Source organism: Canis lupus, chromosome 16 (assembly GCF_048164855.1).
Source record: "Canis lupus baileyi chromosome 16, mCanLup2.hap1, whole genome shotgun sequence".
NCBI classification, from domain to species: domain Eukaryota; kingdom Metazoa; phylum Chordata; class Mammalia; order Carnivora; family Canidae; genus Canis; species Canis lupus.
Window position 1 is genome coordinate 9,356,705 of NC_132853.1, and position 10,371 is coordinate 9,367,075.

Sequence of the window (10,371 nt, forward strand, 5' to 3'; positions counted from 1 at the left end):
CGAAAACACTCCAAAACAATGTCGCTTAAACTAACATCTCTTCCCCCACGACCAGGTCAGGGCTTCTTCACAGACACACACGCTTCTTTCTCAGCTGGGCTTAGTCCCTTTCGCTGGAGGAAGAAGAAAGCGCTGGAGGGTGTGTGTGGCGGGGGAAGAGATGGAGAAAGTATCTCCGACAGCCCCGCGGACAAATAATTTGAATCACTGTGGAAGAGGTTAGGGAAAACTTTAAAAACCTCCATCCCGACCGACCGGCAGAGACAGCCGGCTCCGGACCCCTCCCCGCTAGCCCGTGCCCCCCTCGGCTAATCACCCTCATTAGGAGCCTCATCACCGGCCTAATGAAAGCAAACCGTGTGGAAATCGCCGGTAAACAGTTGGGTCTGTGCTGTAATTAATTCAGTGTCTCTTTTAATCAAACTGAAAGGGAATCGGGCAGCGGCTTGCGGAGCCGTGACATCACCCCCAAAATCGGCCGGAGCCAATCAGCGTCATCACTCCGGGGACACGTGGGCGAGTCCCCTTTAAAAAAAACACACACAACACAACGAAAAAAAAAAAGAAACAAAAAAAAAAAACCCAGCCCCAAAGTAAAAGTGACACAAGTTCATTTTTTAAAGGAAGGGGGGGAGGCGACGGCTCGCGCGGAGGACGCGGAGAGCTGCGCCCGCGGAGCCGGGGCGCTGTCCTCGGTGCTGACGGGCCCGGAGCGGTGGGAGCGCGGCGACAGGACCTCCCCGGCCAGGTGCCCCGCCATGCGCCGCGGGCCGCTCTCCGCGGTGCTGACGCCGCCAGGTGCGCTCCGTTCCGCCGGCTGGTAGCGCGGCTCGGCCCGCTGCTATCCGCGGTTCTGACCCTGCTGCCCTCGGCCACTGCTAGCCTGGAGGAAGCGTGCGGTTTGGATTCTTTTTTTTAAGCCGTTCTTTATTTAGATTCCAACATCCTCGCATCTCTTCTGTGCCAAAGGGGCGCTCAGGCCGTCCATCTCCCCCTTTGCTCTCCCCAACTTGGCGCACCCTCCCTCCCATTCCTCCCTGACACTCCCACCACCCCCCCTCGGCTCGGCAGCTCGGCGCGATGCTGCAGAAGACGCGCTGAGCCCTTTTGGATCTAATGCGCAGAGGAGGTTGGCCCAGAGCTCCCCGGCTCCCCCAAGGCTGAACTCCATCCAAGGTGCCCGCAGGCTCCCTGCCCGCCTTCCCCATGCCAGCCCGCAGCTAGGGGCAGGGGCAGCGGCGGCTGGGGTTGGGGGTGGGTGGGGAGCTTTTGGGGAGGACAGGTCGCAGCTTGGCTATGGAAGGCTCCAATGGCTTTGGGATCGACTCCATTCTCTCCCACCGCGCGGGCAGCCCCGCCCTTCCCAAGGGGGACCCCTTGCTTGGGGACTGCCGCTCGCCCCTGGAGCTGAGTCCTCGCTCCGAGAGCAGCAGCGACTGCTCTTCACCAGCCTCACCAGGAAGGGACTGTCTGGAGACGGGCACCCCGCGGCCTGGCGGGGCATCAGGCCCAGGTTTGGACTCCCACCTGCAGCCTGGGCAGCTCTCAGCCCCAGCCCAGTCGCGCACCGTGACCTCCTCCTTTCTGATCAGGGACATCCTTGCCGACTGCAAACCACTAGCGGCCTGTGCACCCTACTCTAGCAGCGGGCAGCCGGCCGCCCCTGAGCCTGGGGGCCGTCTTGTGGCCAAGGCTGGGGAGGACTTTAGAGACAAGCTGGACAAAAGTGGCAGTAACGCCTCATCGGACTCTGAGTATAAAGGTAAGAAAACGGGAGAAAACTTGGCAGCGGGGGGTGGGTGGCATGCTACATCTCTAAGAACTGCTATATTTCTAAAAGCACACAGGGACATGGACATGCTCACTTGGCATTCCCCCCGGGGCCCGGGCTGAACCTTTTGGTCTTGTCTGAACCTTTCAGCTGGCCCCGTGGCTATGCCTTTGAGCAACAGAGCCCAGCAGAGAAAGTAGAAGAGGGACACTCTGTTTCCCAGGAGAGATTCCCCAAAATGCAAAAAGCGAACTTTCTCAACTTCACCTGGGACCACTCTTCCAGCATCACTGGTGGGCAGGAGCTGTTTCCTATCAGGCTAATGGTTCTCTGGGAAAAAATCTTGCAGAAGCAATGGAAGATTCCCAAGGGTTCTGCTTGAACGCCCTTTTAGAAGAGTAAAAACCTAGCAGGATATTTCAGACGGAGCCTTAAAAACAGTCAGAATTTCCCCCTTTAATCTGAACTTCCAGGCGGGAAGAGGAATTGAGCTTTCCCTCCCGTTGGGCCCAGTGAGATCTGGGCCCTGGGAATCATGCAAAAGAAAGGCTCACTTCAAAGTAGAAACAGCAGCTGGTGGGGAGCAGGTTCAGAGGTCTGGTCAAGAGGAGAGGACCCTGCACCCACCCAGTGGTTCTCACTGAATTTGATTTCAAGTGCATCGAGCAACCAACTTCAGGCTGTGTATGGGGCCCAGAGACTCCCAAGTGACCCTCCCTGCATCCCCAATATTGGAGCTGCCGTCCCCTCGTTTGCCTTTCCACCTCTGTGAATCTTTTTGTTGATGTCATTCTTTTTCCATCCCGTCTTGATCTGGAAGCTAAGATTGGGATTCAAAGAAGGAAAGAGTCCCTAATTTTCTTTCTCACTCCCAGCCACTACCTTGACTTTAGCTCTTTGGCGAGGCCAGAGGTGCAAAATTCTTTCTAGGAAGAAGTCAAGAGGCAGGAGGGAAAGGAGTCTCTGGCTGGCAAGGGAGAAAGCTCTGTGTCCCCATCCAGCAGAAAACTAGGGGCTGGTAGAGGCTGCTCAGAGCTCTTTCCGTCTTACAAATAATTCTGAGAACCCTTTTCATGAGATAAAACTTCCCTAATAAGGCAACCTCTTTATTGTCTTGGGAGCCCTGCACCTGCTCCACCCTATTTGTACAAAGTCTTCAGAAGAATTTAGGGAAGCTCACTTTAACGCTCTCCTCCCAACCAAGAGTTCATTTGTGGACAGACCCTGACCACAAACCGAAATCCATTTGGGGTCCTGCTCCACATCTCACTGCTCTCCACTTCCCCACACTAGCTACTGAGAGTCTCCTTCAGCCTCACCGGGCCAGCCATGCCTAGAAAAAGGGCCGGTTGGGCTAGAGAAGCCAGGAAGGAGGAGGTCCAGAGGCATTTAGTCCAGCGACCCTTGTCCCGCCCACCCCACCCACCGCCCCCGGCCCGTTTAGAGACGCAAAGAAAACTTGCCCCGGAGAAAAGACAGGTGCGGGGGGGAGGGGGGGAGCAGTGTAAATATGTATTTATGACATAGTGGTTTGTTATTAATAATTCTCAATGACACCCCAGCATTATGGTTACAGTAAGGGTGAAAATCCCCAAAGCTGCTTGCTAACGGCTGGTGCTGGTGGAGGTGAAAGATAGTTTGGCTCTTGTCTCTTTTTATTTCTTTGCCCGTAGGTGGGATTTTGAGGCGCGATTTCGTTTAAGATAATTGGAATATCAATTTTCTTCTCCTGTCCCTGATGATATCTGATCAGGGAGGTGATGAGGGCCGGCTGTCCACATATCACTTAAATAGGTTTGGAGCAGGGGAGGGGGGTGAAGTTCTCCCTACCACCACCACCCCTAGGCACTGCTGCCTTTGCACTTACAAAGCTCCCGGGTAAAAGCGGAAACATCCACTGCTGAGACATTGTCTGGAGCGTTTCTCCAACGTGGAGGCGAGTTTTTCAGGGACCGAATTAGGAAGCCTTTTTGCAAAAGAGACACACTGAGAGAGCCAGGCAGCCAGCCGGCCAGCCTGGGCGGGCATCTCAGCAATTCAACTCCCCATCCACATTCCGTGCTAAGAATAATTTCTTCCAAGGAGGGTAGAGAGGGAAGGTCAGCCCCATCCCGTTTTTTTTTTTTTTTTTTTTTTTTTTTTTTGGCATCAAAGGCTCCTCGATCATCATGCTGAAAGAAACCGAAACCAGGCTTTGAAGTAAGGCAGTCTGCGGCCAGGTCCTGCCTACTAGAGCCAGTGTCCGTGGAGAAATCCAGCCAGCGCTTTGCTTGGAGAGGCTGGGTCGGTGGGCCTGGAACTCTGGGGGCATTGAGATGTGGCCTCCAGACCACAGTCTGAGGCCCCACTGGGCTAAGACTGTTTCGGAGGCTGATGCTGAGCAGCACCCAGTGCAGATCCAAAGGGTCCAGCCTGTTCCAAAGAAGGATTAGAGAAAAGCCCAAGTATCCAACCCGTTCCTGACACCACAAACTCAACCCCCCATCTCACCCTAAGAAGCTAGGGATTTCCATACTCAGTCCAGGCCGGTCCATCAAAAAGCAGGGTTTCCACAATATCAAGTTTGAGGTTTGAATAATTGTTTCCTCATGCTCATGTCAACTTTACTTTCGGGCACAGACAACTCAAATTTTGCCCATCCCAACACCTCCTGAGGCTGACGTACCCTAATGTGGCCCCAGCTCAGGGGGCGGGCAGGGAGAGCCTGGGCCAAGAGCCCTGTGGAAACAGGAGGGAAGCATCCGGTGAGGTTTCGGCAGATCAGGCCCTCCCTGCTCCCCGCCTCTGCGCACCCGGTGCCGGTGCCGGCGCTCTCCCGGCCGAGAACCTCTGCCTTTCCAGTTGAAAAATCTGGCTCCCTAGCGGCTCAATTAACCGGATTATTGTTTCCTACAGAGAGAAATCAACTTGCATTCAGCTGAACCCTGTCACTGCAAATGCCACGCACAATGAAACTCACCATAAAAGAAAATACGGAAACAGAGGGGGAAGCCCCAGCTCGCGCAGCCAGTTTTGGGGACACGGTCTTGTGGGTTGTATCAGCGCGTGAGGGAGAAGGGGGGAGATAACTGAGCTTGTTCTATCAAGCGCGCATTTTCAGTGCAGTCGACCAGGAACGAAGGTGTCTGAGGGGGAAAAAAGAAGCCGCCCCTGTCGGGTCCATTCTCAAGCCTCAGGAGCCCCGATCGGGCGTTGTATTGACAAGGGAACAGGGACAACGGGGACAGGCGCATTGGAGGGGCGAACGCTCCTGTATTTTCCCTGGCAGCTCAGGGACGGCGCGGGCGATCGCTAGGGTTAGGCGTTTCTTAGGACAGTGCTTCGCTGCGGGGTGAACAGGTTTTTGCCTCTCCACGCGGGTTTTTCTCCCCACATTCGGGCTCTCAGCTTCCTCCCTGTCCGCACGTGGCCAGAAAATCGGGGTGCGGCTGCAGAGCCCAGACCCACACCCCCCGAGACGCGCACCTACGCCGCCCACCCGCCGGAACCCCCCCCCCCCCGCCCCACCCCTCCCCAGGCGTCTCCACCCGGTCGCCAGGCGCCTTCTCGGTTACTCCTCCGTTCGTCCCTCCAGGGAGCGCAGCGGAGAGCGAGCGGGTCGCGTCCTCTCGCTTTGGATCATTTGTCCCCGGAGGTACCAGTCCTGCTGCTCCTCCGTGAGGGTTTGGGGAGCCCGGACGTCCCGCGCTCGGAGCCGCGCTCGAGTGCGGCGGGGCCACGGCGGTCGGGAGCCGCGGTTTCCACCAACGGGCCGGCGGGCCGACGAGGGCCAGGCCGGGGCTGAGGGCGCGGGCTGGCAGGCGGCGAGGCCGGGCCCTGATGCACCGCTGTGTCTCCGCAGTGAAGGAGGAGGGCGACCGCGAGATCTCCAGCTCCCGGGACAGCCCCCCAGTGCGCCTCAAGAAGCCCCGCAAGGCGCGCACGGCTTTCACTGACCATCAGCTGGCACAGCTGGAGCGCAGCTTCGAGCGGCAGAAGTACCTGAGCGTGCAGGACCGTATGGAGCTCGCAGCTTCGCTCAACCTCACCGACACGCAGGTCAAGACCTGGTACCAGAACCGCAGGTGAGGCCTGGCTGCGGGGTGGGGAGTGCAAAGGGCCCTCCCTCCTGTCCTGACTGCCCCTCCAAGGGACCCACTGGGGCACCGCCTGGCGCTGAGAAGGGCCTGAGCCTTCCCTATTCTGTAAAAGTAAGGAAACTCCGGCCTGGGGGTGGGGGTAGGGGGAAGGCCTTTACCCAAAGTCCACAGTGAGGGAGAGCCACAGGACTGGACTCGGTCTCCAGTGCCCAGTCATCCCCCTCAAGGACAGGAGGACAGACACATGGGCCACCAGAGAGGCCCAAGGCCTGCCTGCATCCCAGCCAGGGTCCTACCATCCCCCTCCCTGGGGACTAGCCTTAGCCCCTGTGGGGGCCACTGAGCTCTCCTGGTGGCAGTGCCAGGCCAGGGGTGGGGTGGTGGCCTCCGTATCCAGAATGTCTTGGAGGGTAGGAGTTACTACGTGGCAGTCCTGACATGTCTGTGTGAGGCTGGGAGGGCCTGTCCGAGCTCTCCTGGGACTCTTCTGGCCTCCTCAGCCTTTACAGTCCTGAAACCCGAGGAAGGAACAGACCCAGCTCCAGCTCCTTGGGGACAGGATGATTTGGAAACTGGTGGTGGGCATTGGTCTAGAACCTGCTGCTTCCTCATCTCCCTCCCCAACACAGTCACAGGATGAAATCATTCACACACACATCCACGGTCACACCCACACTTGCAGGCGCACACTCACATTGACACAACTCACACGGTCACACACACCCACACATTCAGTGGAGGCTGGAATGGTGCTTTCCACAAACAAGCCTCAGAACACATCTCCCCATTAATAATAAATACCGATTACTGCTCGGGGCATCAATAATTAAGGCCCGTTACAGTAATTACACAATTATTATGATGATGAATAATTCAGGGAAGGAAACGCAGTTGGTGTGGCTGTGCCTGCCTCGGTGGGACTGTGGTCGGCTGGCCCAGCCTCGCTGGCCAGGTGCACGCAGGGGTCCAAGCTGAAGCTCAGGCAATGAACCAGCAGGGCCTCGACTTCCCTGCCACCCCCAACCCCAGGCGGACACTCAGCTGGTGGTCTCCTAATTCGGGTCCCCACAGGCCTGAGAGCTGGGTGCCCGAGGCATCCGGTGTGGTGGAGAGGGTGTGTGCAGCCAGTACTCATACTCCCCAGTGGCCGACTCTGGCCTGGGCACTTCCACAGAAACCCCCTGCTGCCAACAGGGGCACCTCATGGTGTTTGCATCCACCAGCTCCACGGTTCAGCTGCCGGTTCAGCTGCCGCGGGGCCCCTTTCCACCACTAGCAAACCAACCTCTTCTACCCCTCACCCCCTTGCCCCCACCATCCTCTCCCTGCGGTCCGCCTTCCTAAGTCCCCCCATATCCCTGGCTGGATATGCCCAGGGGAGCCACAAAACCCAGTTCCAAATGTCCCCCGCGATCCCGGGAGCAGAGTGTGGTGAGGTTGGAACCCCATCTTTGGGGTCAGGAAGCCTGGCTTACAGCCCTGGCTCTGCCTCTTTGGAAACCATCTGGAAAACTGGCCAACGCCTCAGTTTTCTGATCTGTAAAATAGAGATAAATAGCCATGGAAGGCGGGAAGAAGATCACAGGAACGGGTGCATGTGACACCTGAGCACGGTGCCAGGCACTCCGTTATTTATTGACAAATTCGTGTGATCCCTCTCCGCCTCCCTGCAGGCGCTCTGGGCCAAGCACACGAGACCGGTGGGAGGTCTTCGGGTGCCGCAGCCCTGACCCCGCGGTACGCGTTTATTTCGGTCCCTAGGACTAAATGGAAGCGACAGACGGCGGTCGGGTTGGAGCTGCTGGCGGAGGCAGGCAATTACTCAGCGCTCCAGCGGATGTTCCCGTCGCCTTATTTCTACCCGCAGAGTCTAGTTTCCAACCTGGATCCCGGCGCGGCGCTGTATCTGTACCGCGGGCCCAGCGCGCCGCCGCCGGCCCTGCAGAGACCTCTGGTGCCCCGCATCCTCATCCACGGACTCCAGGGCGCCAGCGAGCCGCCCCCGCCGCTGCCCCCGCTGGCCGGCGTCCTCCCGCGCGCCGCGCAGCCTCGGTGAAGCGCCCGCCCGCCCCCGGGGCTCTGCGCGGGCCCCTTCCGCCTGCCCTTCGCGGGGCGCGGGGTGTCAACGCCCCTCCCCGGAGTCCCAGCCAGTGTCCCCCAAGGGCTGTACGCCAAGTCTCCTGAGGCCCGGACCCAGACTGAGTGTCCCTGAGCCCCCTCGGCGTGCGCCGTCCTGTCCGCGCCATCAGGGAGCCACTTCCACCCGCCGGATGTACATACAGGCACCCCCCCTCCCGGCTCCCCAGGGCGCCCCGGCACCTCCTTGGGAGCAGGTGGGGGCCACCCCGGCTGCACTCTCCCCCTTCCCCTCCGTGCTCCAGCTGTACACCCAGCCCTCTCCCCGCACCCCACAGGCGGAGGGGAGCGTGGAGCCCTCCTCCGAGCGCCGGGTGGGGCAGAGCTGTACATAAGGTGTGCAAAGTGTATATGAAGTTATTTATTCGTGACCCATGAGCCCGTGACCGTGTCCGTGAATCAGTGAGTCTGTGGCCTGTGCCCTCTTTCCTCCCAGGCGAGGCAGGAAGGGGTCAAGGGGCTTGCCCACCACCCCGACCCCCAGCCCCCACCTCCAGCCTCCTGCCGGGGGCAGCCAGGCCCTCGGGTTCTCTCTCTTTTTTAAATGTCGAAATAAACTTCTTACAAATGACCACGGGCCTGTCGGCGCTCAGCCCTTCTTTCCCACCCTCCTTAAGATCCATTTCCCTTGCTGGGACTCGGCCTCCTTCCATCCTTAGTAAGGAAATAGATTTTTGTCCACCTTTCTTCCCTGGCACTGTGGTCAGGGGCAGGGGCCCGATCGGGCTTGTTGGGGTGTAGGCCCAGGGCCCCCCACATCCCCGGCCTCGACCTTCCTGTCTCTACAGTGAGGTGAGCCCGTGGCTCCCCCCACCCCGCCACCCCGCCCCCTTCCCTCTCCATCTGGTTTCTCGCCGCTCACAGCCGGTCCCGGGGGCTGGAGCGGGGGTCAGCGCCTGGGCTCGCTCGGCTGCGGGCCGGGCTGCGGTGCCCTCGCTGAGCCGGCTCATCTGGCCGCAACGAGGGCGCCGGCAGCTGGTGACCGGCTCGCGGGGCGCGGGGCCGACAGATGGGCTCCGAGGCTGCTCCCCCCGCCGGCCCCCTCCGCCCAGCGCCCCGGCCGCGCTCGGGCTCCGGACGCTCACGGGCGCCCAGGCGGCCCCGGCCCCGCGCCGCCAGGACCCGACGAGCCTTCGCTGGGAGCCGTCACCGCATCGGTAACCCCCCAATCCTTCACCTTCTCATTTCCTCCTTTACCCCGGGAGTACAGAGATGAGACCTAGAGGGGACCGTCTGCCCCCTGCCCCGGCCCCGCGGCTCCGGGCTCTCAGGGGGGGGGGGGGGTTTAAGGCCCCAGCCAGACTCCCGGCCTCCAGTTCACAAAGGGCCAAGGTCACCTCCTGAGGCCCTTCCCTCTCAGGGGAGGTGGGCGCAGGTGCTCCCTGCCACACACCACCTGCAGCTCAGACTCTCAGGGCAGAAGACAAGTCTAGGGCTGGGAAGTTTTAGGGCCCGGCAAGCCGAGCCCCCTCCAGTTTAGTGGCAGGATTGCTCTGGGAGAGGGCTGCCTCCTGGGGGAGGGGTGGAGGGCATGTTTAAAGTAGCCCTCCCCAACGGACCCTGCTACTGTTTCCTGCCCCTCCGACGCCCCCAACCCTCCACCCCCTCACACCACCGCTTTTCTTTCCTGGGATGGTGAGGGTATTATTCTAATTTTGCAAAATGCACAGCAGCTAATTAAGTCAAGGAGCCTCTCGGCTTTTGAGTTCTTTTGCATGTGAATGGGGGTTGGTAAATCCCCAGCTCTGGCTGTGGTGGGGGGCGAGGGGAGACTGTCCCCAACTCAGGGTTAATGAAGTGGGAAAGGAGTCTCTCATAGCCTCCTGCAAACAAAACCCCCCATGCAACAAACCCAGCCCAAATCCTACATGGATTGACTTAAGCCCAGGGGATAAGTGCTTTAAATTAATCTCATTGAATAAGAATGAGACCAAACAAAACTCTTTAAAATCATATTAAAAATCTATCAAAGGACAACTTGCACTGGTGTGCTTTTCATTTTGTGAAAGTGAAGGAGGTAGACCAGAGCAACCACCCTTACATTTACACAGCGGCAGTGTAAACCACAGACACATTCTCAACTATGTAATTGTCCTTGTACCTCAGAGGCGATTTCATATCTTACATTAATGAAGAACAAGGCTTCCCTACAAGTTTATAATTACAATATTTTAAATTGTCCTGCACTTCCCATCTGTAATAATAACTTTACAACCTTTGCAGCGAGGTGGGCTTCTGCTTTCATCCATTTAGAAGGCTAAATTGGCTTCTCTGTTCCCAACCCTGGGGCGGGGTGTGAATGCTTTTTAAAATACAAAGAAAGAATGGATGCAAACCCCCACCCCTCCCCTGCGGGCAGAACAATAGCAGAGACTCCCAGGAGGC

The 10,371-nt window shown here is 58.6% G+C and overlaps 1 protein-coding gene across 1 annotated transcript; it reads left to right on the forward strand.

The window, feature by feature from the left end:
• Positions 1–708: 708 nt before the first annotated feature.
• BARHL1 (BarH like homeobox 1) lies at positions 709–8,698 on the forward strand. The gene is made up of 3 exons (XM_072782162.1): positions 709–1,762; positions 5,613–5,835; positions 7,612–8,698. The coding sequence occupies exons 1-3, from the start codon at positions 1,297–1,299 to the stop codon at positions 7,904–7,906; spliced, it is 984 nt and encodes a 327-aa protein (XP_072638263.1). The 5' UTR covers positions 709–1,296; the 3' UTR covers positions 7,907–8,698.
• The last annotated feature ends 1,673 nt before the right edge of the window (positions 8,699–10,371 follow it).

Bases quoted from the DNA above. Each gene is read 5' to 3' on its own strand.
- BARHL1 (XM_072782162.1), top strand. From the start codon at position 1,297: ATGGAAGGCTCCAATGGCTTTGGGATCGACTCCATTCTCTCCCACCGC. The intron at 1,763-5,612 runs GTAAGAAAACGG...GTGTCTCCGCAG, and splicing joins ATCGGACTCTGAGTATAAAG to TGAAGGAGGAGGGCGACCGC. The intron at 5,836-7,611 runs GTGAGGCCTGGC...TTCGGTCCCTAG, and splicing joins ACCTGGTACCAGAACCGCAG to GACTAAATGGAAGCGACAGA.